Source organism: Aspergillus foveolatus (genome assembly GCF_047715535.1).
Source record: "Aspergillus foveolatus strain CBS 279.81 unplaced genomic scaffold BDW70scaffold_14, whole genome shotgun sequence".
Taxonomy (NCBI): domain Eukaryota; kingdom Fungi; phylum Ascomycota; class Eurotiomycetes; order Eurotiales; family Aspergillaceae; genus Aspergillus; species Aspergillus foveolatus.
Genome location: NW_027396078.1, coordinates 441833 through 468628, shown reverse-complemented (window position 1 = coordinate 468628; position 26796 = coordinate 441833). Strand labels below are relative to the sequence as shown.

The following is a 26796-nucleotide window of genomic DNA, read 5'->3' as shown; positions in this document are numbered from 1 at the left end:
CATTATAATTCTCGGATGTACATATGATATATATGAGGAATCTCCCGCCAGCATGAATGGGATAGTTATCGGGTACTGCATCTATATGGTCCCATCTCACTATTTACATGCCTTGACGAACAGTCGATTTCTGAGGAAGGCAAGAGGTCCACCAAAAACCATCTATCGATCAACTCAAGAGCAGTTACGCACACTATAATCAGAAACAGAAAATGGGCAGGACAGGCAGATGCTATACATTACTGTAAACTTCATGCGTGCATGTATGCATGAGCATGTGTGGTCTTTGTATATCTTTATATGGATTGTATCTTTGTATTCTCTCTAGCTCGACCCGCGAACAGAATATCAGAATATCAGAGCATCAGAACACTCCAAGCACTGACAGCAGAGGGAGAACAGAAAGGAAAGACATTCTAACGGCCGTAGGTTGATGGCCACAATTTTCATTGGTCATGGCATAGCACCTTACAAGTCAGATGCGTGGGTGTAAAAAAGAGATGGACGAGACAAGAGAGACAGAAAAATAACATTGACTCCTGGCAAACAAGATGTAGTGGAAAGAGGCCTCTAAGAAAAGAGAAAAAGATAGATAGGCGAAGAAAAAGAAGAGAAGAAAAGGAGGAGAAAAGGAGAAAGAAGTGAGAGAAAAGAAAAAAAGCAGGGTTTGAATGCTATGTATATGGAAAGAACAAAATAGAGACACAGAGAAAACAGATCCAAAACCAAAGATGTAAATGCGCCGGGAAAAGAAATCTTGTAATCTGCTGAAATAGAAGACCAGGAATGAAGAAGATGAAAAGGGAAAGGAAAAAAAAAGAATGGAGAGACCTGCCTTGGATACATAGCCTACGCAACGACAGCCTCAGCGGAACCGGCAGCCCCGAACAGCTTTTCTCTCCATTCACCGCAGAATGCCTCAAAGCCACTGACCACATCACCACACTCACGACCAGCCTCCCTTTCCCTAAGCCTCCGATCCCAGTCTCCTTTCTCAATCCACCTCGTGCCCTCTTCACGGCCTTCTTCCTCCCTGCGGAGGTCAGCAACGAGTTCTCGGGCGGCTCGGAGACGCCTCGAAGCAGTCGAGGTGAGCTGGCGGGATTCGTAGAGGGTGTCGCTCAGGCCGCGGAGAGAGAGAGTTATATCAGAGGTTTGAGAGATGAGCGTTTGGAGGGAAGTAAGAGGGTTGTTTGTCGGCGACGGTGAGAGTTGTGTGGGGGTATTTGGTCGGGAGGAGTGGTGATTTTGATGTTGATGTTGCTCTGGGAATGGGTAGGGGAGGTTGGGGAGAAGGCCCTCGTCGATCAAGGGTATGAGGGCGTCGATGGCTTCGTCGGAGAGGAGCGGGAAAGGGGCGAAGAGGAGAGGGTGGGTGAGGCTCTGGACCGTGCGGGTTTGGTGTGTGAGGTAAGAGGTTATTGAAGAATGGGCAGTGATGAGTCTGGAAAGTATTAGCTGTCATCTCTATGACCCTCGCATGGCGAAAAAAGAAACGACGGGTGCATACCTCATGGCATTATTCTCAATTCCGCTCTGCGCCCCTAAATCCTGAAGCGCTGTAACCGCCCGTTCAATAACATGGTCTTGCTCGCTCCCGTTATTCTCGAGACCCCGTCTCGCTAGACTCTCGATCTCCGCCATCTGGTTCTCCAGCGCCGGGGACATATCGGCCACCTCCTCCAGGTCCGAATCAGGACCATAATCCGAGCCATCATACTGCGACTCGTGCCTTCGGTGTCGATGCGTGCCATTTCGCAGTTTCGGCCGCGGCGGCTGCAGTGAATCTCTCTCGGACAAATAACCGGGCGAAGGCGTCCGCGTCCTCATCCGTTCCAGCGGTTGTGAGTCCATCGGCGCAGCTTCCTGTCCAGAGGCGTATCCATAGCCATTCTCCTCGTCCTCCCAAGCATCAGCTAGTTCATCCGCGAGATTCCCCAGTCCGCCGCTCGCTTCTGTGGCTGCTCCAAAGTCGCTGGACATTCTACCTGATCCGTTCATGCTCTGCGCGTAATGAGGTCGGGGACTGGCAGGCGATCGGGGAGAGTTGAGAGAGTATCCATTGGGCGTATAATCGGCTGGTGACATCGGATCCATATCTGTGTTTGATGACCGTCTGCGGGTGTGGCGGTGAGACAGCCTCAAGGGTGAAGGTGGGCTGGAGGGCATGTTGCAAGGGAAGATAGGGCTCTTCAGCTCAAAACAAAACAAATTCTAGCTTTCTAGAAGAGAAGTCCCAGTTCCCTTGGACATATAGTATGCTGTGCTTGAGTCGTACTCGATTAGCGGGCCCTCAGGGACTCCTCAATCGTGTGGTGAACTCGGTTGGAGGACAGGGGTAACGCGGAGGGGGCAGTCGCAGGAGAGTATTTATTCTGAGACCTGAGCCAGAACAAACGAGTCAATGACTAACGTAACAAACACAAGCAAGAACTAGTCACACATACCTATCCACTCAAGTATCACACACAAAGCAGCGCAAGCCTGGTCAATAATAGCATTTTATGAGTTGTAACTTGTGACGGTCAAGGAGTTGGAAGATCAGCGGCCGCCCGACTTTCCCGTGACCGCCAAAACCCCATCTCAGGCTTCCCCGCTTCAGCTTCAAAAGCTTCTGCATACCGACATCACGAGTCACGAATTCAATTGCAACACCAGCACGATGACCTCCATCCGGCGGATGTCCCCAACGGACCTCTTCTCCCTCAATCTCACCAACCTCGACCCACTGACCGAAAACTACGATCTGGGCTTCTACCTTAACTATCTCATGCGATGGCCGTCGCTTTTTAGCAGCGTGAAGGACCGTAGGGAAGGAATTGCCGGATACAGTACGCTTCCATTTTGCCGTTTTTCCCGTTCTCCCATTCTCTAAAGATACCTCTGTTTGATTATCCCCTACCGAATCGAGCCCCGCTAATGCCGCAATCCAGTAATGGGCAAACTCGAAGAGCAACACCCTTCCCTCAAAGCCTCAGAGCACTACACCCCCTGGCATGGACACATCACTGTCCTAACTGTCGCGCCGGCATGGCGGAGACTTGGGCACGCGCGTCGACTCACCGAGCGTCTGGAGCGGGGTTCCGATATCAACAATGCCTGGTTTGTGGATTTGTATGTGCGGGCAGGGAACAAGGTCGCGGTGGATATGTATAAGGGCATGGGGTGCGTCTAGTTCTCTTCTTTACTTTTCTTCGCGTTGTTGCGGAATATGTATTTGCTGACTGTTTGGACAGGTACTCCGTGTTCCGGCGCGTGGTCAATTATTATAGCGACGATCCAACGGGTATGTCGGAAAAGGGCGAGGATGCGTTCGATATGCGCAAGCCGTGTAGTCGGGATAAGAAACTAGAGCATATTCGAGAGAACGGGGAGAATTTCCCGGTCAGTCCGGAGCATGTCTCTTAAAAACAGAGGGTTTTCGGCTTGTTTGGCTGTTGTTAGCATATTGGTGTTTGGGAGTTTCTTTGCTGGGCCTCGCGTCGATACCAGATAGATGAGTATTATAGTAATTGGCCTCGGCCGGTATTTCCAGCGTCCGGTCAGTTTCCCAAGTGTCGATAATGTGACGTGCGGTAGGTGACAGGGATATATGAGACCTAATATTTATTACTATGTGAATATCTATATACATCATACCTGATGTTATCCATTATCGCGCCAAAAATGCACTTTTAATATCCAAATGGGCTTCTTAAAGACGAAAACAAAACCCGCTCCATGATCATAATGCCAGACACCGAATGCAATGCAAAACTGATGAGCCAGCCGTAACCAAACACCAGGAGTGGCTAATTTAAGCCTTAACGGCAAGATTTACTCCCGTACGAGCCAATCTGACGCCCAGGAAAATAACACCAGCAACGGTAATGGCGCAGCCCGTAAAGAGCTGGACACCCAAATATTTATGCGTATTACTCATGATAGCACCACCGATGGGTGTCCCAATTAACAGTCCAACAGAAGTAATGGCGAAGACCATTCCCATGCGGGTGCCGAGCTCGCGCATGTCCTTGGTAATAGATGCCATGACGACAGGGGGAAGGGAGACAAAACCACCGGAGAATATTCCGTAGAGGACGGACAGTACAATGATACCGGGGACAGTGTGAACACCAATCCAGACGAAAGAGAGGATGGCGGTGATTGAAACTGCGGGGATGAGCATGTTCAAGGGTCCCGTGTGGTCAGCCAGGAAGTTGGGCGCAATCCGACCGAATGTAGAACCCGCGTTGAGCATCGCAAGAAGATAGAAGCCAAGGTTGCCGTCGACAATACCGGTCTCAATGGCGTAGGACTGGACGTAGAAAAGGAAATTGTAGAAGCCCAAGAAGCCCATGAACATGCCGATGGAGAAAAAGACGAAGATGGGCTCCTTGAAGGCGCCCAGTTGGATAAGCTTCCGCTTCTCGGTGGGGAGAAAGCGCATGCGCATGAGGGAAAAGGAAATTAAGCAGGTTCCGAAAGCGACGAAGCCTACTGCGCGCGTCGCCCAGTGAAAGCCAACCTTTTTCTGCAGTTCGTTGAACATGATCGGGTAGATGACACCACCAATACTACTCCCCGTGGCTGCAATGCCGTTGGCGAGTCCTCTTCTTTTGCGGAAGTATTGGGGCAAGATCGCAACTGCCGGGACGAACAGACACCCGCAGGCTAAACCAACACAGACCCCTTGAGCCAGGATGAAATGCCAGAACTCGGATGAAATACTGACCATCATGAAACCAAACGGCAACATGATCGTACCGAATCCAAGAAGCAGGCGGAAATATCCAGCATCAAAAAGTGGCCCCGTTACAACGCCGAACAGCATGAGAAGGAAAGACTGTAAGGAACCGACCCAGGCGATGGACGAGGACGAAATGTCTGATAGCTGGTTTTGCTCGTAGTAGGTCTGATAAACACCCCATGTGTTGACGACACCCCTATAGATCGTTAAAATCGACCCTCTTCCAGTATGAAGACAAGATCGTTGGGTTCCACGCACCATGAGTTGAAGAAGAGGAACCAGGAACCCAGAACTTGCAGCCAGCATGCGAGGCCAGTGTCGAAGGTCGGTTCTTCCTTGTCCTCCACCGGTTGGACCGGCGCTGGGCTGGTCTTTTCGACATCCTGACCACCTCCCATAGCACTCACGGTCCTCTCCTGAGCGTCGACATTTGCGCCCATCTCCACGCTGAGAATATGTTTGCGAACCCCAAGGTCGATCGAATAGCGGCGAGTAACTTGTGGCGAGGATCCGTCCAAGAGACCGAGGGCAAGTGCGGGCGCGGTATAGCTAGGTACCTGGGAGTCGCAAAAAGAACCCAAATCGAGGCAAATCAGGGACTGCGGCAAGGGTGACCGGATTTATAAGACCTGAACATTAAAGATCAAAAAAAGTCTCTTCGAATCCATGTAAGACCCACATTGGTAGGCTAAGCTTAGGAATATAGGACGCCGACAGCCGGGGACAGATCCACCATGGCGTGAACCTGGAACCGTCGTCCGAGCCCCAAGAGGCACCAACTGTCCCTGGGTCACACTTTAGCCTCCATGATTCGGTTATTGCAAGCTCTGACAAATCCAATATCAGGGTTTCAGGCCTCCAGCGTCGCTTCTCGGCAGTTCTCTCAAGGTCACAGCCGAGCTCGGTCCGCCCGCCATGGCTGCTTAACTCTCGATTACGAGCCCAGTCACTCGCGGAGGGGAATCTGGACTAGGATATTAGCGTGATGCCGTGCCGACTTATCCAGCGGGGAAGGCTGACGCCCAGGTACGAGTACGCATACGCCTCAGCAGTTGTCCATTCTTTTATCCTTCCAGGTCGCAACCGTGAAATAAAGACTGTTGTTGAGCTGGCAAACCTAATGTATCAAAATTTACCACAGCTCCACGGTTTGATAGTGGACGACGGTCTCGGCCGGCAGCTGATTCTCTTGATCCCCGTGCAAACCCATGAATCACGTGATGTATAAATACATATACGAATTTTCTATATCTAATTCTACTGATCAGTTGCAACTCTGATGAGTCATGCTTCTCCTCTTGCTCAATTGAACGCTCTAACCCATATGGGCCGAATACAACTGCCATGTCGTTTCCGAGGCAGTTTAGTTAGTCACTTGCTATCAGGCGCAGTTTCCTGTGAGGTTGCGATACTGGGATGGTGGGCGAGCCATGCATGGACTATTATTACTAGATATAGAGGCATATTGTGTCTTTGAACCTGCGGTTACCCCTTGAAACTGCGTACTACATACAGTTTACTTGAGTAGGTCGTACGTGGATAGGCGGACCTGAAATCAGTCCATAGGGCATTAGGGCGCCGCGATCTATGGCCCTTGCTTGCAGTGACTCGAGCATTCGGCCATACGCAGCCCCTCTATGTATACTCCGCAGACGTTCCATCAGATGCCAACAACAAACTTCCTTTTCAATTTTTTTTCTTCTAAATATCTACCGACAAACTGGGTGTTTTTGTTTTTTCCCTTGCAGGACTCGGCCAGCTGACCGTCGCCCATGTCCTACTCCTGAACTCCAAACGCTATGCGGGAGCAAAGTTCAACCGAATAACAATAACAAGAATCGAAGCCCGATATAAGATACAAATTCATCATTAGATTATAGAAGCTCCTCGCATGTCCAATCTTCATAACTTTATTAACCAGTCAATACCAGAACCAAATCGATGAGAACATAATGGGGCACGTAGAGGCTATCACTTACGTTCCATCCGGCAGGTATCTCCTCACAATAAGAGGGATCTTCTTTTGCGCAAGCTCCTTCATGGCAATCTGCAGCGGATCCGTCTCTCCCTCGAGATCCACAAGCACCGGCGCATTTAAACTAATGGAATGTCAATGAGAGCGCTTCACCCATCTCGTCCAAACAGTCGCAAACGAACCTGATCTGCAATGCTCGCGTACCCAGAACACGTGCTCTCTCATACTTGGTCATGTATGGAGTCGTCGTGCGCTGGTCGTTGGGGATCTTCTTTGCCCGTGCCTGTTCAACCACCTTTCCTGAATATCCAGCGTTCGGGTCACCAGAAACGACCACACGATCTCCGTTCACAGCGCCCCCGTAGCCCTCCTCGTAGCCCTCCGCGCCTTCTTCAGCTTCGATGTCTTCAGGGTTCAGGAAGTCTTCGGGCTCAATGTCATCATAGGTCTGATCGGGCTCGTAGTCATAGCTGCCGTGCACAGTTAGTATACCAGTTGCTCTCAAGCCAGTCAATAAGCGAAAATGCAGCCTCCGCGATTCGTCAATTTTGAGCGAAGAGAAGCTGTGGTCTTACGTTTCTTCAGCTTCGTGGTCGCCGCCGTAGTCGGACATTCTGGCAGATCAGGTTCGGGTGAACTTGAAGGGCTGGCGCTCGAGAAATGCAAGAAGCGACGAAGGGAGGGACAGGCGGGACGCAGAGGTGTTCTTTATGAAGAATTCATCCAGAGTTGTCGCGACATCAAAAAAGGCGGCGGAAAAGTTCCTGATGCCGCTAACCCGTTTTGACCTAAAACTCTCACCGCCTTTTGGCAAAATTCTGACCTATCGAGAATTTATCGAAAGTCGTTACATCTCTGTTCGTCAATTAATTTCCTTTTTGACGCTTTGTACATGTCTTAGACTCTATAATACATCTGCTTGTATGCTCCTTGAGCATGGGCCAGAAAAGGTCGTCGTCTGGGGACTACCCCAGCCCTAAACGACTCCAGAAACAAGCGGCCGATGAGACTGGTAAGCTAGTTGGATCCTATGAATGAGCATCTCTGATTACCATCAGATCCGATCTACGAGGAGGCACATTCAGATGTCGATTACTCTCACGATGATGCCAGCGTCACTAGCAGCGTTCATGACACGCCAGCGACGCCGTTCTCAACAGCTTCAACCTCCGTGAGGTATCCGTCGGAGCTGAAAACTCACCGCTGCCCGTTCGAAGGGTGCACCAAAGCGTTCAATCGACCCGCCCGGCTTCAGGAACATCTGCGCTCACACAACAATGAAAGGCTCTTTAGCTGCACCTACGAAGGATGCCACAAGACTTTTTTGCGCGCCTCGCACTTGAACCATCATGTCAAAAGCGCCCACACTGGAGTCCGAGACTACGTCTGTGATCGCCCGGGTTGTGGGAAGAGTTTCGTGACTGGCTCCCGATTGCGCCGACATCTAGCTGCTCATGATGGTCGCGACAAGTTCCGTTGCACCGAGTATCCACCTTGCAACGAGACTTTTCGCAAGCACTCGACTTTGCAGAAACATGTCCTGTCTGTACATCTGAAACAGAAGCCATTCCAGTGCCAGCATACCAACCCGCAGACAGGAGACAAATGCTTGATGGCGTTTGAATCAGCGGGCCATCTCCGCGCGCATGAAAGCAGAGTCCACACGGCAAAGCGATTCAGTTGCACGGAATGCTCCCAGCGTGTAGAGGACGGGTCAATGATACCTCCTGCTACATTCCCCGCGTACTCTTTACTCCAGGCACATATACGCACTGCACACCCTCCCCAATGCCCCACTTGCTCAGTCACTTGCTCAACAGCACGAGAACTACGTCGCCATCTCGAAGTCGCCCACGGCAATGTCAGCCTCGACGACCGCCGGATCTTTCCCTGCACAGTACCCGGCTGTGACCGCAGCTTCACAAAAAAGGGAAACCTAACCGTGCATATCCGAACCGTACATGACGGCGAAAAGCGCTTCGTCTGTGGGGAAACAGACCTTTCCACATCAAAACGAGTCACAGGTTGGTCCGCTGCCGACGGCTGCGGAAAGCGCTATGGCAGCAAACTAGCTCTGGAAGAACATATCCGCACCGCACACCTAGGCTTCCTGAACTCCAAAGCCGAGCGCCGCCAGAAATTGGGGCAACCCAGAAAGTCCTCATCCTCCACAAACAACAACTTATCGGCCCTAACTGGCGAAGGCTACGCCGACGAAACGGGTCGCCAGATTACATGCTTCGTCGAGTCATGCCCGCACCGCTTCCACCGCAATTACGATCTCTGGGTCCACATGGGCAGTAAACATAGCTACACGGAAGACGACATTCGAGGTTTCTTCCTCCAACGAGCGCTGCTGGGCGACAGTTCAGAGCCTGTGCCAGGTGATGTCTTTGGTATCTACGGTCTTGAGTTCGACAACGAGGACCACACATATAACCAAGACTTGGACATGGGTGCGTATCCCCCTACGCCTGCTGAGACTTCAGGTGCAGGTACAGGTGCATACACAGCTGGCCAAGACCAACACCAGCTTCCCAGTATGAATATCGAACCGTATACATTAGAACCAACCGAGTTCTCAATGCTTCCTCAGTCTGTACCTGTGTCGGGGTGCCTCGACCCCGATATCATAATGCAAGAGTCTGCTTCTGTTTCTGCTTCCAAAACACAGATACCCAGTCTCGATAATGATGACATGTTGAATGATTCGTTTCTGGATTTTGGAATGGCGAATTCTTAGCGAGCGTTTCCTCTTCTATCTTATGTTTGTTTCATTTCAGTTCAGGTCCACCTGTGTACTTCGGATCTCCGCAAGATCTATTGGGAAAGTATATTTAGCGGAATAGAGCTGGTTGATGAAGGTATGAACCATTCCATTGGATATGAATAGAAAAGCATGGGATACAAATTGCGCCACCCCACTACATACTTTGCCTACTTGTTTCAGAGACAATCCCACCTATTTGGTTAATCATATCTTGGTAGCCATTCATACTCTTTCACGGACTAAATTCAGTGAACTGTGATGGCGCCACTTCCAGGTCTGTGAAGAGCAAACAAGCATTCTTTGACTGTCTCAAAGGTTCTCCTCTCCATTCCAATTTTATTTGATGGATTAATTCATGTGCTTTTGCTTCTGCTATTTTCTTAGCTCTACCCTGGTTGTATAAAGAAGTTAGGGCTAGGCATTATTGACAGATCTACACACGACATCGCAGTAGTCACGGGGCCACTTGTGTCAGACTCGGGAGCATTAGAACTTTGATTGACCTGAAGCAATTCGTGCCACCAGATTACTGTCCACAAACATCGGCAAGGCCATTTTAACCAAATAACATTAATAGATATGTGAGTACAGGGAGCCTGAATTGTTTATAACGAGATAACTCAAATATGGAAGTACAAACGAATATATGAATCCTCGGTTGCAATGAACCGGAAACACCTTTTCCTGCCCACAATGAGATGTGCGAGTAATGCTGGACATGAATGTCAATTTGGAAAAATCCCCAGCGCCGGACTAATGCTCATAGATGATGCAAGGTTGCGGTGATAACAAAAGAGAGAAGATAAGGACAGCTTGAAGGAGGGTGATTGGATCTAGGTCTAAATGCAGGTTTTCGTGTGCGAATGGCCAAAAAAAGAAAAAGTAGACGTAGGAAATGATCCTCAAGGCGAAATCATAAGCCTGAAAAACGAGTGAGCGAGTGTAATGTGAATATAGAATCGAAAGCGCTCGGTAGAATGATGCATAATGATCGGTAAAATCTCAATAATATGTCGCATTGGTGCCGACATGGCTCTGCGGGTTGTGTTGGTTCGTCTGGTACATGGCAGAACTTGACTGCGGAGGTTGCGAAGGGTACTGGCTAAACCAAGACTGACGTCGAGGCTCTTCTGGTCGGTAAGGTTGGTTCAAAGCATCCCACGTACGACTTGCGGTAGGCATATTGTAGAAGTCGTTCGACCCGGCTTGGAACCCGTACGAATGGGGAGGAGTTGCTGATGCCAACTGTGGCGTCTGCTGCGGCTGTTGTTGCCAGTGGTACTGGCGCTGTGCAATGGCATGTTGCACCATCTGGTTTGACATGCCCTCTTTCATCATCCTCTTCTCTTGCTCTCGAGCATCAATTGCTCCAACTAAGCCCATTGGGTTGACAGGAGGTGGCGTCTTTTGCTTATCACTGGATAGGTTGAAGAACGAGGAGCCAGTCACACGGGCCACATGCTCTTGCTCTCGTGCGGAAAGATGGGATGAAACATCGTTATAGTTGAACATGCTGCTGGCACCACGCGATTTAGGTCGAGCCATACTCATTTGCGACTGTGACCTCGTGTGCGCCGTCCAGTCACCAGACACGGGCCGCGGGGCTGTTGTTGTTGTAGAGGTAGAGGGCGAGCGACGATGGACATGGATGGGCGGGCTAGGAGCTGCCCGTTGTTGCACGAATTGCTCTGGCGTGAGACCGCCACCGGGAGTTATTGGGCGCGGAGCAGTTGGTTGCCATAACACACTCCGTCGATGCTCATCCCTGCTCGGTGACCTAGAATGGTTGCGATCGTTCTGACGGGCAGGCAGAGAAAACCGTTGTCTCTCTGTGGCGTCGGAGCCGGTTCTGTGGTGCTCAAACTTCTTCAACGTGTCCGACGTACTCGGACGGCCGGTGGTGGGTAGGTAAGTCAAAGTTGGCCCAAAATCGATCGCGGGAATATCCGGATTATGCTCTGGCTTGCTTTCCACGGTGTAACGCGCGTCGCCAATGACCAGATCCTTCGGTTTAGGCTCCGATCCCACGGTCTTCTTGACTCCCATCCGCTTAGGGGTAGACTTTACCGAGTCCTTGCTATATAGAGAACCTTTGGTGCTAGCATAGTCTGGTGACGCCGTGGAGACATCGTCATCGTAGACACTTTCCTCTTCTTGGGGTGTTGACTTCGTTGGTACAGAATATGCTGCGGTGTATTTTGGTGGGTCGACGAGACCGATTAGGTTCATGGCATCCTCATCAACAGTGTGGCGAAGATCATCGAAGCTTGGCTCGCCAGTAGAGCTCTGCGGGCTGACTAGTTGTGATGGGGCCCGGTTGAGTGGCTTTCGCTTGACAGCCTTTTCAGTGTCAACGGTGATGCCCTGTGTGCTCAGTCGGTTTACCCTGGAAACCGATGATGAACTGCTGTTGCCGAAATCATGCTCAGGTACGGGAGGCCCCTGCTCATGTGCTGTGGTTGGTTGGTTAGCAGCAAAGGCTGCAGCAAATTGTGAAGCATCAGAAGCCCCATGCGATGAGCTTGGCGGTGCGGGACTGTTATTTCCAGTGTAGTCGCTGCTGCCCGCTGACGCAGGTCTATGACCAAAATTCATACCGCCAGATGCAGAGACCAATTGCGCGAGGGTTGCGTCGGACATACGGACATTGGCTCTCCGAGCGTCCGCCGACGGCTGCGGTCGGGTAGGAGGTCTCGCGATAGGGTCGTGAGTGAGGGTAGGAGGAGGCGCAACATCTGGAGGCAGTTGTTGCACTTGGGCCGGGTTCCTATAAGGTCCTTGTTCAGAGTACGGATTTTGTTCGTCATCCGAGCTACTTCGAGCCGGAGAGCTTTCAATAGCAGGACTCCCCCTTAAGTCTTGGGCAGAGGACGCGGCAGAGTCCTCCATCGCGGCTCCAAGGAAGGGTTTGGGCGCAAATCCTGCGGTGTCAGACATGCTCCGTGAGTGTGCCGCCGGTGTGAATGGCTCCTCCGGAGGCACCTGTTGCACCACAGCGTCCACCGACTGGTTGAACGTGGACATGTACTCTGGGAAAGCGCCCTTACGCGAGGACGGCGCCGATGGAACTTGACTATATCGGTTTGGAAGACTGGCGCGGAAGCGAGGTCTGCTTGCAATGCTGCTTGCCCGACTGCTAGCATCGGCCATTCGGCGTGCGGTCGCATCCTTGAGCTGCTTTCTCCACTCGGCCTCACTCCAATTTTGAGAGTCAGGAGTCCGCAGAAGGTTCACGATATCGGCGAGTTCAAGATAATCATAACGCTCTTGGTCGGGGAAAGCGAACATGATGCTCTTGACATGGTTGACCGCAGCGATGAGTCGAGTTGGGCGGCCATAAAGATTGAAGGTGTCGAAAGTTGGCATCAGGAACTGAAGCATGATTTCAAAACCACTCACGGCAGGATGGACTTCGGGCATGACGAAGACGAAACCTTCCACCTTCGATTCTGACTGTGTATGAAGGATGAAGTTCCCCTCAATTTTGATCAGCGTTGACTGGTCGATCAAGGCTTTCGATTGGGGATAGATGGCGTATGCACAGTAGGCATCGGTGATTGTTGCTATAGGCTGGACCTTCTTCGTCTTCTTTGTTTCATAGAACTTGATGTTCCCTATTACCAGCCTCGGCGCACGGTCATAGGCGGATTTCTTCTTCATGGTCCTCTTTGCCTTCTGGAGCTGTTTTTCATCCGGCGGAGTGATCACAAACCAGCACCGTCTCCAGGGGGTTCCGGCTCCAAACCTCACACGAGCCCAATCTTCATGTTTAAACCGGCTGCGCTCCAGGATGGTTCTGATGTTATTCAATCCTCTGCCTTTCGCGGCAATAATGGAGCCAGTATACGCTTCGTAGAGGCAGGTATGTTCGTACATCGCCAGGCGTATCGCAGCCGCCCAATGTATCAAAGAGTCGTACGAGTCGAAATGGAGCAGATACCGATTTTGGCCGGCGGAGCACACGCTCAAGACGTTCTGCAAAGACTGTGGGCCTGCTTGGTTTTGTGTGGGTAGATTTTCGATCTGGATTGATCAGTATTGATCGTCAAACCATCGATGAAAAGACTTTTAATGGAACTCACCGATCTGATCGAAGCATCTGCAAGATTAACGAATGTTGCGGGGACTTCCGCTGCATCGCCTGCTGCGTCCAGCGCAGCGGCATCCCAAAGGGACAAGACTGTCCCGACAAGCTGAGCGTAGCACTCCACCCATTGTCGGTCAGCGCAAGGCCGACCATCTAGAAACATCGGTCAGTCTGGGCCCTGGCAACCTCGAGATAGGACATACAGGTATCCAAATCATTCAGCTTCAAGAAATATCCCTCGTAGTATAGCTTGTTCGCATGACTATTCATATACGAAAAAATCCGCTGTAGTTCGGCGGGTGTATCCTCCGCCAGCTGCATGAACGGGGGATTGTGTGTAAAGATCGTTGAGCCCGGCCGCGACATGCGCCGTTCGGCTTTTGACGAGGGGCCATCGTGCGGAGAAGGCGTATCCGGTGAAGGCGTCTCGAACCGCGACGGAGGCGCCCTTGCTGAAGCCGATCGATTGCCTACATCGGGGCTTGTTTTACGGGACGATCCTCCAAACGAGGACAGAAATGATAGCACTAGAAACGCAAGGGATGTCAGCGAAGGGTCCTCCAAAGTAGGGCTAATTGACCCAATCACAGCAAAACACAACTAGACTCACCGCGAGAGCGACCCATCTTTGCAACGACTGGGTTTCAACGACGGCAAGAAGACCGGCTTCTATGTTCAAAGGATGGGAACGAACGGACGAAGGGGAGAAGGCGGGAGAAGAGGGGAACGTGTTGTCTCCGGCTCCTCCGCACGGAGATAGCGACAGTGTCAAGACAAGACCCGGCAGCGTTCAGCTTGCACCGATTATTCCATGAAGAAGAGTCTGGAAGAAGGATAGCAGGAAAGCGAACGGCAGGAAAGAAAATGAGGCTGGACGAGCACCGAAGATGAATTGGGTCTCGGTTGATGGCGCAAGATCGAGGACTCGTCAGCGCCTGACCAAGTCAGTCGGACGCTAGCACGATAGCCTAAATGCCTGGGAATCTAGCGAAGAGGGTTCGGGCGGGCAGAAGAAACAGAGGGAAGGAAAGGACGAGAGCGAGCGGATGGACGAAGAGTCGTGTAGTGACACAAGACGCAAGCAAGAGCCAGGAAGAAAGCACGAGGTGAGACCTGAGACTTTGTCTGCAACGGAGTTCCGGTGGAGGTCGAGATGATGCGCGTGGGTCCGTCACCGTTTTGGCCTCCACAGTTTGCTTACCTTACAGCTTACACTGCTTCCTTATCCAGTCCCTATCTAAGAAATAGATACGAAAGATCGAGATAAAATGGATGGTGGAGGAGAAAAAGATCACCGGGACAGGAACCGTGTTGACAGAGGAATCAGAAAAAGGTGGCACATCGCTGGAAGGCTGCGTCATCCCACCGGCCCAACCAGACATCAGATCGCTGCTAACCGGTCTAGGTCGACGGCTTCAGCTCCAAACTACCTTCTCCGTACAGGTACAGGCACGATTTAAAGGCTTGCTGCAGCTCCCACTGATCCCAGAGAGGCCGTCTGACGGGGTTGTTTTTTTTTTTCCTCTGTGAACCGAGCTTCTGTGGCTTCTGTGATAGGGCAGATACCCATGCCCTCAGTACGACGCGGCATTGCAGCGATCCTGCATTTTGGCCTTGGCCAGACGTCTTTAGAATCTTTCACACTGATTGGAGGAACTGTCAAAGTGTGTGAATGGCCGCCAAGTCCTTGAGTATCAGTCGCCTTGATCACTATTTGGTCGAACTACGAGGAAGTGCTCGACGGAGTATAGTAGGAAAGTGTACAAAAAAACGGTCTGTCCCCCGCGCCAAATATAGAAACACGGGCCTGCATGTCTTGGATTTGGCCTGCCCTATCTGAGGCTACGAGTTAACTCCAGCATCGATCCATCGATCCCCTCTCGAGGTTCCAAATCCTCTGAGCTGGACACGAGAATACAACCGAGACAATCTGACAATGATGGCTTTTGCCAAGCTCGTCTAGAAAAGGCCGGTGGCCGTTGATTTCGACCAAGACGCCATGACTCGAGCCCGCGGCAATCCGAGTGGCCAATCGCCAGACTCCATTCTTACATTGATCCGATTATTGTCTCTAGAGCGAATAGTTCGTTTTCTGGAGTCGACGGCCTGAGAGTTCACCCTGAACCCCTTTAAAACAGCGAAGGTTCAGGAGGTATCGGGAATCGGCACTAGATCTCCTTTCATTATTCTGTCGAGATTAACCGTCCCATATCAGTGTCAAGCTGTCCACCGGCGACGCGTATCCCAGCAGCGATCGCTGCCTCAACACCCAATGAGCTCAGCGGCAAGCGGGCCGACTCGCCCAGCCTGCTGGGATCGACTTCTCCAGAGTTTTAGCCACCAGGGTATTGCTCAGCAAATCATAATTGTGGCGGTGCAAATTCTGATTGGTGCATTTCAGTTTCATCACATAATTTTGTGAAAGTATTATCGACTCTGCCTGAAAAGAATGTATAAGTAAACAGCTTCGAAAAGAGACTGTAGATATGCAAGAGGATCTAGTGATCAGATTTCTTCATACTCATTGAGATCTAGTCTACTGTTCAGTCCAGGACTTAAAATGTTGCATGCATGCTTACATGGAAGTTATCAAGGCAGCAAGGCAATAAATTTGGGAGTGAGGGTTTACAGTCCATCTTCGCATGCGCATAAAGAAAGGATCAATAGCCTCTGATTGTAGCACTGAGTGTAATGTCTTTCTGTCTATGTAAAGCTGGTTATTATCTGCCACTGTTTATTAAGATGTCCCAAGCATCACGCTCATTATATAGACTATAAGGTCAAATGGCTCGTGTTAAATGGTAGTCAACTGTCAGTGCCGACAGAACATTATGACATGTTTGTGCTCATTACATCTGTATCTGTGATTATGCTAGGGCTCCTGCTCCAGGCCATTTTCAGATTTTCAGCAAAGTTTCAGATGATAAAGACTAACTTCAAAGATTCTGGGACCTGTGGGTAGGATCAAGACTTTTCATGCAGATTCAAATGTTACTTGTGAAGCCATAGAAGCTCTTTATCTTTAGCTACATCTATATATGTTTGTCAGGAGGGCTACTGCAGAAATGTGGTGTTATGACACGTACTCTCAACACCTGGTTTCTGGTACAAGATATAAAGGTATTGCGAGGAATACAATGCACTACTTACAGCAAGAGAAAGAGCAAAAAAAAAACTTGTAAAATAAACATATCTATTATTTATTAGAGCTCTAAGGTCGCTGGGCACGTGCTTTGGGATCTAAGTGTCGTATTTGTTATTCACTTAACAGCTTATTTACCACCCACCACATTCTTTCTCTGTCCAAATGCTCTCATCAGTCTACAATTTGTTCTCAACATGTTTATCTTTCTCCAAGGCAGCAGCTTCTTTCTCTTCCTCACCTATCCAGCTCTATTCATTTATTATCTACAACACCCGGTCCCGGCAATGACTTAGTGCTCAAGGCTGGAGAATCTAACACAAGGTGATCTTTATCTTGTCCTTGTCACTTGTTCTTGCATGAACTTGGAGTTGTCTCTCTTGGTTTTATTGTACTCTTTCTGTGTTATACAAAGAGCCCTTTCTATAAGCCACAGTCCTTTCTTGAGCCACCTCGACGATGCATGTATCTGACCCCTCCCCAGCTCCAGCCGAGCATGCCAGTGAAGGCTCAGTCAGACCCGTCGACATCCCGTTCGATTCCCAGTGCAGTCCTTATGCCTTGGTTGACGAGAAAGCTTCCCAGATCGTCGAGGCGGAGAATCAGAAGCTGGATGACCTGATAGGCAGGTTCACCAAGGGCTTCGATCCCGCTGCCTTCAGCGCCGTCATCACGGCTTCCATTCCCAAGCTCATCAAAGACCTCTTCCCCGGCTCTTATGCACATCTCTTGCTGATCCTGTTTGAGACATTTGAGGCGGTTCAAACTATCCAGCTGGGGCTCGAGACTTGGTTTAAACGCCGCTACAGTGGAAATCCGATCTTCTTTCCAAGCGAGACCAACATCACCGATGAAACTTTCTTTGCGGCGGAGATCGAGACTTTGAGAAAGCTGCTGGAGCCCATCCGTGAAGGAAAAAAGAGCTCGATCTTCTGGGTGAATACTCGACGTTCAGATCCTTCTCGGACTTGCGAGCAGCTGGAAGCTTCTGTCAGGGTGATCGAGTCGTTCAAGGAGGACATCTGTGCGGCCTTGAGTTCAGGAAATGAGAACAGTATATGACCGTTGTTCTTACGCCTCCTTCTATGCTGACATCTAACCCTAGGGACCATCTACAGCACACTTCCAGTCTCTGTCGAAAGGACGGCAATGTACAGTATGAAGCAGCTTCGCATGGACGCATGCAGGGCTACCTTGCACTGGGACAACTTTAATGGCAGCGAGATTGAGTTCACTTCGTTCTACCACTTTTACAAAGCCCATATCTCAACAACCGAGCCTGCCCGCGCCAGGGCATCCGGCTGGCTGCCACCCAAGTCGCCCGGAACTCCTCGCTTATCTGCCAGAGAAGCTGGCGAGGGTGACTTGGCGAACTGGATCTCCCATGGCATCGGCGACGACATCGTTGATCTTCTGCTCAAGACCGCCCTGTGGCTCAGCCTGGCAAGAGGACTGGCAGCTGTTCACCTGTTCTGTGATGTCGCAAGGCTGTTTGTCCTGCACCCGCCTCCAATGACAATCTCAAAGGAATATCGTCGCTTCCTGTTGCATCTCATCCGTCTTCGCGCTACCACCGGGGGAGCCCAATTCTCGCCGTCCCCTATTGTCCCTCGAGATAACAAGGTCTTCCCCGGTCGTAACACCGATTACTTCGAGGATATTTGGAGAACGAGCCATCAACTTTCCGCGGGTCTCTGTGATGAGATATCCCTGTTTGTCAAGCACAATATCCCCAACTTCAAATTGTCGAAAGCCCCCCCTGTCCGTCGCCGTTCCGGCCATGGTGACATGCATTTAATCACCCAGGCTCAGATTCGTGGAAGCTTTGCCAGTAATGCGTGCAGTTCGGATGAGGAATCTGGGGGAAATAAGTGAGTATATCTTGCCTACCACTTCAGCACGGCGAAGAGCTCTAACCTATCTCTTGTGCTCCAGCACAACCGACGAGTACGACTTCCTTGATTTCTCATCCGAGAGCTCCTCCATTTTCCGGAGCAAGACAGTTTAATTACCCCAGTCTACTTCATCTACGCAATTGTGATGCACATATCTACCTACGAATCATTATTTGATTTAAGCACCTTCCTCACGAACTTCTATGCAAAGCGACTACGACGCCCCAAAAAAACCAGGATATACATTGAAAAGATTACGTTTTAGGATTGGAACCGATATTTTCACCTCCGGATAGGAATCTATTCCAGCGTTGACTGGTTGTTGGTATGAGAGCTCCTGTTTTCGTTCTCTCTCATTTCGCTTTTACTTTGCTCCCAGCTCTCCTTTGGCGATCCTTCACTCATCCTTCCTGCTCTCATGCCCCGAATGTGACATTGAGCAGAGCAGTGCTCAGCTTTGATGCATCATATTTCATTGTATTGCAGTTCCATCCCATTTAGGGATATGGAGGTTGAATGGAAAAATAAAGGATTTCTCAAAAGGCAAAGCAATAATCTCATATGTATCCAGCTAGTTTGACAGCTCTCTTATAGGATCAATCTGTTCTTTCTTCAAGAACTTCTTTTTCCCTCTTGTCAGTTGCTGTGTTGTGCATCCGTACATCTCATTCAAGCCCTTAGGCTCTTGCGCCGAGATTCCTTGTTACGCAAAGTGAAACACAGGCTGATGTTCCTATGCAGTTTATGACTCATCTTTCTCGGCAAGTAACCTCTTTTAACCATTGGTGTTGGACTGGTGGTAGGCGCAGCTCTGTTTGCCTCGAAGTCGGAGCCACAGCTGCTGGGGCATGTGCCCTGTGCTCCAACTTACATTCCTCTATCCTGATCCTGGCTTGAGACAGGGCAGCCAGGAAGTCCTCCAATTCAGAATGAACGAATGATTACACGCACACAGCAACTACTCAAGGTAGCCAGCGACAGAGTTACGCTGCTTTCGCGCGTCTGCTCCCTTCATAGCACTATTGGCTTCTCATTATGATCACAGCACTTGCTTGCCTCTGCTCATGCCAGTCGAGTGCAAACCTTTGCATTAACATACGAAACCTTGACAATGAACCCAGATTGACAAGTCGACCTTCATATCCAAAGGTCTCGAGAAATTTATGTTTTCACTGTATAGGCGAATATGATTCTAACGTGCCGCGACATATTGGAACAGCCACCGGCATTCTTCTTTTAGGCGAGTCCTAGGGCTCTCCCACTTCACTGAGTGTTCCTTCATGTCCGCCCCTCTACTTAGAGGCAAAAAGAGTGAAAAACAAGAAACAAGAAATATAAAAATTTCAGGCAAAAGGAAACGTCATGGGATGACCCGGGATCGAACCGGGGACTTCTAGATACCTATGCAGGCTTGGAATGAAGTTAACGCTTCAGTCTAGCACTCATACCAACTGAGTTATCACCCCATTTGTTGACGATGGTATCGTTGTAATTATGATTGATAATAAATATTTAGCGGATAGCTTGCAACCCTAGATGACAAGCGCCGAACGCGAGCATGGTTAATCACAGGTTCCGGGACGCCGAGCCTTCCCATGATTAGATACCCAGTGAGCAATCGCAGGTCGGGCTTGGCTGCTAGTCGCAGGCTTGCCAACGGTTCCATTTTCCAACTATACAAGTACGGGTGCACTCGAGACCATTTAAGTATTTTGGTGCGACACATCTTCGACAAGCATCAAGACAAAGTAGTCGATTAGTTTTTATACCACGGGCAATGTTGACTAGTAGGCGAGATGCCTACAATGTTTGATAGCAGTGTTAAAAAGGCATAATGTTCATGATCGAAGAAAGAGAACTAGATAATAATGCTAGCTACAGTTGTACTGTACCGTACTGCTCAGGCAATAGGCCGTCCAGCTGGGACTGACGGGAGAAAAGTACATTATAAGAAGTATCCCTGCAGTGTTGCCGATTCGATTCTTGGTACAGTACAGATTGTAGTTCGCCAAAAGTAGTCAGATGGCGTTTCAGCCATTTTCATCTGGCCACTTTCCCGCGTTCCTCCCCGACGCAGGGAAGAGTAGAAGGCACCAAGGATCCAAGATCCGCAGAGGCGCACCGTGTAAGAAGAATGACAGGCTTATGCCTGCAACTCTGGTCGTGTTTGGGGCGCATTGTGATCGTAATTTGACACCACTGTACACTGCTATATGCATCGCGCCTCAAGTGAAGCAAGAACTGAGTGAAGGTGGAATCAATCTTCCTCTCGTGGCGAATCTTAACCGAGAAGCTCGACATCCAACCCGATAGCTCGCATGAAGAGGTTGACATTTCCAAGTCGCTGACTGGCCATGTCAGCTGGAAGGGTTTTGCTGTGCGTGACGGTTTCCATAACACGGTCCCTAGCCGGCAGTCAGTAAATCATCAAAGGATACATTGGCGTTGAGTCACATACTTAACGGCGATAACCAAGCGCTGTTGCTGCTCCGGGCTTGCTCCGATTCCGATAGCTGCTAAGAACTGCCAAACATACATATCATCACCCGCGTTAATGGAGTTCGGGAAGATATCGGCAAAAGTAGGCTCGAGGGTGTCGAAAAGTATGTTGAACTTCTCAACCCACTGTTTCCAGTCTTGCTCGCTGGCCTGTCCGGCCTCCTTGACAATTTCCGCCCTGCTCAGAAGCATAGTCAAGATACCTAGTCCGATTCGCGTCCGAGCAACGAACTGCACGTGCGTATGGGTAAGCACCAGCCCAAGGAGCCCAATGATGATATTGAATGGGGCCTCGTTAACATAGCCTAGAAGACATGGCATCACGGCCTGAGAGAATAGATCAATGGCTTCCCTGGCCGCCAAGGGAGGCTGAGCTTCACCTGGAGCAGGAAGCGCTCGGCGGACAACGTCCAGGTTATCAAGATTGACAACAATCATGGTGAGGATGGTAATCCGTTGTTCTTGGTCGATATGACGGAAGATGCGCGGGATAGCTTTCTTGCCCTTTGGATAAGAGAGCAACGCAATAAAGGGATGGGGGGTGTTGGAGTTTGGTACAATGGCCTCCATAACTTTCATCTGGTTCCACAGCTTTTGATTCAGCGCTTTGAGTTTCTGGCGCCACTCCATGTGTGTCTGGATCGCCTCAGAGTCATTCTCATCAGGCGGAGGCGGCATCGTGCGTGCCATGTCCTCCAATTCCATCAAGGTGTTGTAAACGCCCTCCAGGTTCGCCAAAATGGACTTGCGGTCACTTGGACTTAGATCCGTTGGCATCTTTTTCGTGGCCTTGCCGCCCTCGGAGCTCTCGGGACGTTTGATGTTAAGCGAGGGCTTCGGAGCCTTCGCATTTCCGAATGAGATCTTTCCTAAACTACCCTCGATGATGAGCTGTTTGTTCTTGGGTTTCGCTTTGGCAGCCTCAACCGCTCGTTGCACCTGCTGCTGCATCCGCTGCATGTGATTATCCGCGCTCTGACCGTGCTTCCGAGAATGACCTCCAATGCGATTACCAGTCTGGAGCAGATAAGTCTGCGCAAAGTGACCAAGGGGCTGATGGGGGTGTTGCCGAGGGGCACCACGAATTTGGCTGTACACCTGATAATAGAAGTCTTCCGCCAAGACAGCATCGGAATCAGTATCGGCCATATTACCGGCCTGTGCCACCAACTGTTGTAGCTGGATACGTGTAATGAAATTCTTATCTTGGGGAGTCATCAGACCATTGCCCTTGGACAGAAGGAAGATCTTGTGGTTCCGTTTTGCGCGCTTGGCGTCCTCCATCAAGTACGCCACGCGCTGTTCTTCTGTGAGATTCATCAACTGCTGCGGGTTGGTGATAAGCGGCAACCCCGCACTAAGTCCCCGGCCGTGCTGTGGGAGATGCTGCTGGGGAAGACGCTGTGGCGGCTGATCGCGAGGAGGAATTGCTTGGTGTTGAAGGGGTCCCAAATGGGATGGCGGAGCGTTGGGGTTCTGAATTGGATTCTGGAGGAGATGCAGTGGAATATTAGGAGCCTGGGCCGGATGAGGAAACGGCTCTGGAGCAATGGTCCGTGGATGCAAAAATTGCGGTGGCACACCCCTTCCGAACTGGGCTTCCAGGTATTCAGGCGGCAATTGCGGGAAACCCTCCGGAAGGCCAGGAGGTCTTTGAAGAGGGAGGGGAGGTTCGGGGACGTGCTGCGGTAGTGATACTTGTGGCCCGAAGCCTGGCGCCGCCGCCCCCTGGTTCCGAATTTGCGCTTCAACCTCCTCGAGGCTCATCATCTTCTTTGTCTGGGTCGTAGCCTGGGGCGCAGGTTCCGGCTTACTCGGCAAGGTCCAAACGCTAGACTTTGCCTGGAGATCGGGAATATAGTCGGGGTCCGAATACTTTTCATATCCTGTTCGCTTCGGCTGCTGTGTCGTGGTAGTGGCGGTCGTCTGTGGCTCGGTGGCGCGAGGAGCAACGGAAGCTTGAGGATTCTTGAGGTTATAGCGGACTTGCTCTTCTCCGATGACATCTGAGACTTGGGCTGTCTTCCCGAAGAAGTCGAAGTCCTTGCCGACAGGGCCGCTGCCCACATCGCCGAAGGTGTCTTCGTTGAAGGCATCCTGATCATCGTCTAGCTGGTCTCCTAAACCGTCGTAGGTATCTTCGAAATTGAGGCTGCATTTGACGAAGGGCACAATCAGTACAATTTCATGCTAGCATTCTCATTGACCGCGAGCGCCCAGCCAATGAGTGGAGATAGCTTACACGTCGTCATCATCCTCATGTTGCGCCGCTGCTCTGGCGCGAGCGACCTCAGCGAAGGGATCGGGAGTGTCGAAAATACCCCTCTGTCCGCCCTGGGGAGCTCGGTCCCTAGGAAGGGTTGTGTCGAAGCCGAAGAACGACATATTCGACTGGAGGGGGGTTGGTTGGGGGTGGGGAGGTAGTGGGAGACTCGGGATATTTAGCACTCATCATAATTGTGGTGCGGGATCACGACCGGTCACGTTTTCTGCCTTACAGCCTAAGGCACCATTTGTCGCTCATTCACCCCGGCATTGAAAAGACCTTTAGATCGGAATAGCTTAATAGTAGAAGTCAAAAAAAGATCTAGGTCACATATAGGAGCTCGATGACATTAGGCATGGTGTAAGTGCCAAAAGGCGCTTGCCTGGATTGAGAGGTTCTTACTGCCTCTGACGGCAACCTACTCCTAGTATGATACTCCGATCTGCGGTGCTGACGGCTTCTGGACAACGGTTCTATAGCAGAGCGGTCTCTCCAAGGAATAAGAAAGAAAGCGCTCAACTTACTGGCCCGGCGCGACCGGCTTTATATCCTGGATCCTGTGGCTGACATTATCACGATGGGTGTACGTATGCTATGCCGCCCGCCAATAGGGTAATCGGAAGTCGGAAGTCGTTCGCAGAGCCGTAGGCAGAGGTCCTCTATAACATCACTACCTCTTCAATGAACTTAGTGATCGTCAATTGCTCTATGCATAGCCGTCCTTCTAGGAGTGCTTTCTTGCAAATTTTATCAAGAGATTCAACTCTCAGAACCCCTAACGTTCGCCGTCAACGTCCGCTGGTCTGCCCTCTGATTTCCGCAGCAAATTTGTCGTGCCCTTTCCGAAAGATCGAACGCATAGCAGACTCGCCTAGAGTTAGGGTTGGGCTCTAGGCGTGAATTGAGATCTTTTGGTGAGGCTACAGGAGCTGCATTCACTAGCAAACATTCTCCAGTTAACGCGAGGCGACTCCGCGTTATAGCACGCTGCTGCAGGAATGCCGCCGATACAGGGGAAGTATCTACGATATCTGATATTCACTCTGCTGGTTGGTTTACTCCCCTCTTTGACTACAGTGTTGCTGACTGCCTGAATCGCGTAGGGGCTAGCACTTTTCCTCCTCTCCAGACGCTCGATCCCCGTTCCTGACAGTTCAAGCTCAATTTCAACACCTCCGCTGCTGCCCTCCGACCGACCCGTGAACGCATTCGGATACTCACTTAATCCACAATCAAGTAGCGAGGTCGTGAGGTTCGCTGCGAGTCATCCTGGCGGCCGTGCTAATGCGACCTTTGTGACTCTAGCGCGGAATTCAGATGTCTGGGAGATTGCGCAGGCTATTCGCCAGGTGGAGGATCGTTTCAACCGCAACTTTCACTATGACTGGGTTTTTTTAAACGACCAACCATTCGATGACAACTTTAAACGTATCACGACATCACTGGTGTCCGGCACTACGCGTTATGGCGAAATTCCGAAGGAGCATTGGTCCTATCCAGACTGGATCGACCAGGACAGGGCAAGGGAGGTTCGGGAAGAGATGAAGGAGAAGAAGATTATTTATGGTCACTCGGAAAGCTACCGACATATGTGCCGTTATGAATCGGGATTCTTTTTCCGTCATCCTCTGCTGCAGGAGTACGAGTTTTATTGGCGGATTGAACCCGGCGTCGAGCTGTTCTGCGACATCCCCTACGACCCTTTTCTCTTCATGAAAGAGAATGATAAGAAATATAGCTTCGTGATGAGTATGTATGAATACGAAGGTACTATCCCGACGCTTTGGGACTCGGTGAAGCAGTTCATGGATGATCATCCTAAGCACATCGCCGAAGGGAACTCGTTGCGCTTCCTGAGCGATGACAATGGCAAGACCTACAACAAATGCCACTTCGTAAGCTCCCTTTGCCTTGTGACTTGGTTCATAGCTGATATGCAAAGTGGTCGAATTTTGAGATCGGCAGCCTGGATTGGCTGAGATCCAAGGAGTACCTGGACTACTTTGACTTTCTCGACCGGGCAGGCGGCTTCTACTATGAGAGATGGGGTGATGCGCCTATCCATTCAATCGCCGCCGGCTTACTCCTCAAGAAAGAACAACTACACTTCTGGGACGAGATTTCCTACTACCACATACCCTTTACCCATTGTCCTCGTGATGAACAACTCCGGATGGACCTCCGATGTAGCTGCGACCCATCAGGAAACTTTGACTGGAGGGGTTTCTCATGTGAGTCTCCTGGCCGGGCTAACGCGGCGTCTTCATTAACATATTGCCATATCAGGTCTTTCTCGGTATTACAAGACCAACAATATCCCATTGCCCCCAGGTGTAGACGAGTACAGCTGGCTAGCTATTTTCGGAATAATTGCTGGCCTGTTGGCCGTTGCTGGAATTGTAGCAACCGCCATCAACCGTCGAGCCCGAAGCCACGCGCTTCAAGAAGTACAGTACTTATACTGGCAAAGCCAGACTCTCTGGGAGCGGTATCAGAAAGAGAAACGTGAGTGGGAGCGAGAGAGGATGGGGCGAGCATGGTCGCCATAACGGGGTACCGAAACTCTTAATGCAAAAACAAAGATCTATTGGAGAGGCTTGTGGTTTATATCTCACGACAACGCATTGGGATTTGGCGTCATGGATTGACTTGACTTGCATTGCATATACTGTTTGAGCGCCTGCGTAGATAATGGTGCTTCGGGGCATTCGGGGTTCAAGGGTGGGTATGTTTTTACATTGGTCATATACATTTGTAGCAATAAGGGTCAGGTCAGGTCGGATTATACATTAGTTGTGACACATACATACTAATACTTCTCGTCATCATCCATCACCATCCGTGCCTCACTTAAGTCCCTTACCACTAACAACCTCCTCCTCCTCCTCCACCACCACCGCCACAACCACCACTTCCACCACCTCCGTCACCACCAACAAAGCCGCCCCAACCGCCTCCATATCCGTAACTGTTCCCATATCCATGCGTAATCCTGCGAATTCTCTTCAGCTGCTTCTTGTGGTTGGTGTAACTAAAGTTTGGGTTGTAGCCGTAATGCGGCTGAGGAGCTTCCCAGGCCGAGATAGAGCTGTTGAGGGAGTCACGGAAGCACATCTCTAATGCTTAGACTGTATCTTGTGGTCAGATAGATTGACTATGTTCGATGAGGCCTTGTTTATCTGGTACCAATGCTGTACTCGAGCTGAAGTAGGAGGGCGCGGTTGGGACTTGAGACTGGAGATAGGGTAGATGGATCATAGATCAGTTGTGCACTCTCTGAAGTGAAAATGAATAAAATCTGGGTTAATAGATAGGAGAATGTGTGGGCTTGCTTCGCTTTGCCAATATCTTGTTCTTGTCCTCTAGACTATATATACCAGCTCAAGCAGGGCTGGGTTAGCCAGTTTGTACATCCGGTATCCATTTCAACACA

General features: G+C 50.5%; 8 protein-coding genes and 1 non-coding gene across 9 annotated transcripts; 4 read left to right on the top strand and 5 right to left on the bottom strand.

The window, feature by feature from the left end:
• Positions 1-266: 266 nt before the first annotated feature.
• BDW70DRAFT_133195 (uncharacterized protein) lies at positions 267-2489 on the bottom strand. The gene is made up of 3 exons (XM_073736284.1): positions 2448-2489; positions 1511-2382; positions 267-1444 (listed from the first exon to the last, which is right to left on the bottom strand). Exons 2-3 carry the CDS (start codon positions 2167-2169, stop codon positions 850-852), a joined length of 1254 nt encoding a protein of 417 aa, XP_073597706.1. The 5' UTR covers positions 2170-2382; positions 2448-2489; the 3' UTR covers positions 267-849.
• A 5-nt stretch (positions 2490-2494) lies between these two features.
• On the top strand, positions 2495-3597 carry BDW70DRAFT_133194 (peptide alpha-N-acetyltransferase complex B subunit NAT3). Its single transcript, XM_073736283.1, has 3 exons — positions 2495-2831; positions 2934-3165; positions 3237-3597. Exons 1-3 carry the CDS (start codon positions 2663-2665, stop codon positions 3406-3408), a joined length of 573 nt encoding a protein of 190 aa, XP_073597705.1. The 5' UTR covers positions 2495-2662; the 3' UTR covers positions 3409-3597.
• A 30-nt stretch (positions 3598-3627) lies between these two features.
• Positions 3628-5441, bottom strand: BDW70DRAFT_23740 (MCT family MFS transporter). Its single transcript, XM_073743571.1, has 2 exons — positions 4988-5441; positions 3628-4925 (listed from the first exon to the last, which is right to left on the bottom strand). Exons 1-2 carry the CDS (start codon positions 5167-5169, stop codon positions 3797-3799), a joined length of 1311 nt encoding a protein of 436 aa, XP_073597704.1. The 5' UTR covers positions 5170-5441; the 3' UTR covers positions 3628-3796.
• Positions 5442-7612: 2171 nt separating this feature from the next.
• Positions 7613-9569, top strand: BDW70DRAFT_133187 (C2H2-type zinc finger protein). The gene is made up of 2 exons (XM_073736282.1): positions 7613-7716; positions 7763-9569. The coding sequence occupies exons 1-2, from the start codon at positions 7641-7643 to the stop codon at positions 9445-9447; spliced, it is 1761 nt and encodes a 586-aa protein (XP_073597703.1). The 5' UTR covers positions 7613-7640; the 3' UTR covers positions 9448-9569.
• Positions 9570-10255: 686 nt separating this feature from the next.
• Positions 10256-14475, bottom strand: BDW70DRAFT_23711 (PH domain protein). The gene is made up of 4 exons (XM_073743570.1): positions 14172-14475; positions 13765-14088; positions 13557-13714; positions 10256-13497 (listed from the first exon to the last, which is right to left on the bottom strand). Exons 1-4 carry the CDS (start codon positions 14185-14187, stop codon positions 10477-10479), a joined length of 3519 nt encoding a protein of 1172 aa, XP_073597702.1. The 5' UTR covers positions 14188-14475; the 3' UTR covers positions 10256-10476.
• A 2687-nt stretch (positions 14476-17162) lies between these two features.
• On the top strand, positions 17163-18711 carry BDW70DRAFT_166680 (uncharacterized protein; the record flags this gene model as incomplete). The annotated part of the gene is made up of 3 exons (XM_073742058.1): positions 17163-17757; positions 17809-18574; positions 18639-18711. The coding sequence occupies 3 exons, from the start codon at positions 17163-17165 to the stop codon at positions 18709-18711; spliced, it is 1434 nt and encodes a 477-aa protein (XP_073597701.1).
• A 1250-nt stretch (positions 18712-19961) lies between these two features.
• Positions 19962-20064, bottom strand: BDW70DRAFT_t76. Its single transcript has one exon. It is a non-coding gene; the product is annotated as a tRNA-Phe (tRNA).
• Positions 20065-20427: 363 nt separating this feature from the next.
• BDW70DRAFT_133184 (deadenylation-dependent mRNA-decapping factor PAT1) lies at positions 20428-23509 on the bottom strand. The gene is made up of 3 exons (XM_073736281.1): positions 23340-23509; positions 21057-23249; positions 20428-21003 (listed from the first exon to the last, which is right to left on the bottom strand). Exons 1-3 carry the CDS (start codon positions 23480-23482, stop codon positions 20880-20882), a joined length of 2460 nt encoding a protein of 819 aa, XP_073597700.1. The 5' UTR covers positions 23483-23509; the 3' UTR covers positions 20428-20879.
• Positions 23510-23945: 436 nt separating this feature from the next.
• BDW70DRAFT_23695 (glycosyltransferase family 15 protein) lies at positions 23946-26048 on the top strand. Its single transcript, XM_073743569.1, has 4 exons — positions 23946-24412; positions 24467-25258; positions 25306-25594; positions 25650-26048. The coding sequence occupies exons 1-4, from the start codon at positions 24362-24364 to the stop codon at positions 25910-25912; spliced, it is 1395 nt and encodes a 464-aa protein (XP_073597699.1). The 5' UTR covers positions 23946-24361; the 3' UTR covers positions 25913-26048.
• The last annotated feature ends 748 nt before the right edge of the window (positions 26049-26796 follow it).

What these genes read in the sequence shown, in the direction of transcription:
- BDW70DRAFT_133195 (XM_073736284.1), bottom strand. Translation starts at nt 2,169, where the DNA reads ATGCCCTCCAGCCCACCTTCACCCTTGAGGCTGTCTCACCGCCACACC. An exon ending in ATTGAGAATAATGCCATGAG is followed by an intron (nt 1,445 to 1,510) that starts GTATGCACCCGT and finishes AATACTTTCCAG; the next exon opens with ACTCATCACTGCCCATTCTT.
- BDW70DRAFT_133194 (XM_073736283.1), top strand. Translation starts at nt 2,663, where the DNA reads ATGACCTCCATCCGGCGGATGTCCCCAACGGACCTCTTCTCCCTCAAT. An exon ending in GGAAGGAATTGCCGGATACA is followed by an intron (nt 2,832 to 2,933) that starts GTACGCTTCCAT and finishes GCCGCAATCCAG; the next exon opens with TAATGGGCAAACTCGAAGAG. An exon ending in GATATGTATAAGGGCATGGG is followed by an intron (nt 3,166 to 3,236) that starts GTGCGTCTAGTT and finishes CTGTTTGGACAG; the next exon opens with GTACTCCGTGTTCCGGCGCG.
- BDW70DRAFT_23740 (XM_073743571.1), bottom strand. Translation starts at nt 5,169, where the DNA reads ATGGGCGCAAATGTCGACGCTCAGGAGAGGACCGTGAGTGCTATGGGA. An exon ending in TTCCTCTTCTTCAACTCATG is followed by an intron (nt 4,926 to 4,987) that starts GTGCGTGGAACC and finishes AACGATCTATAG; the next exon opens with GGGTGTCGTCAACACATGGG.
- BDW70DRAFT_133187 (XM_073736282.1), top strand. Translation starts at nt 7,641, where the DNA reads ATGGGCCAGAAAAGGTCGTCGTCTGGGGACTACCCCAGCCCTAAACGA. An exon ending in ACAAGCGGCCGATGAGACTG is followed by an intron (nt 7,717 to 7,762) that starts GTAAGCTAGTTG and finishes GATTACCATCAG; the next exon opens with ATCCGATCTACGAGGAGGCA.
- BDW70DRAFT_23711 (XM_073743570.1), bottom strand. An exon ending in GCTGAATGATTTGGATACCT is followed by an intron (nt 13,715 to 13,764) that starts GTATGTCCTATC and finishes CGATGTTTCTAG; the next exon opens with ATGGTCGGCCTTGCGCTGAC. An exon ending in CAGATGCTTCGATCAGATCG is followed by an intron (nt 13,498 to 13,556) that starts GTGAGTTCCATT and finishes TGATCAATCCAG; the next exon opens with ATCGAAAATCTACCCACACA.
- BDW70DRAFT_133184 (XM_073736281.1), bottom strand. Translation starts at nt 23,482, where the DNA reads ATGTCGTTCTTCGGCTTCGACACAACCCTTCCTAGGGACCGAGCTCCC. An exon ending in CATGAGGATGATGACGACGT is followed by an intron (nt 23,250 to 23,339) that starts GTAAGCTATCTC and finishes CGTCAAATGCAG; the next exon opens with CCTCAATTTCGAAGATACCT. An exon ending in CGCTTGGTTATCGCCGTTAA is followed by an intron (nt 21,004 to 21,056) that starts GTATGTGACTCA and finishes ACTGCCGGCTAG; the next exon opens with GGACCGTGTTATGGAAACCG.
- BDW70DRAFT_23695 (XM_073743569.1), top strand. Translation starts at nt 24,362, where the DNA reads ATGCCGCCGATACAGGGGAAGTATCTACGATATCTGATATTCACTCTG. An exon ending in ATCTGATATTCACTCTGCTG is followed by an intron (nt 24,413 to 24,466) that starts GTTGGTTTACTC and finishes TGAATCGCGTAG; the next exon opens with GGGCTAGCACTTTTCCTCCT. An exon ending in CCTACAACAAATGCCACTTC is followed by an intron (nt 25,259 to 25,305) that starts GTAAGCTCCCTT and finishes TGATATGCAAAG; the next exon opens with TGGTCGAATTTTGAGATCGG.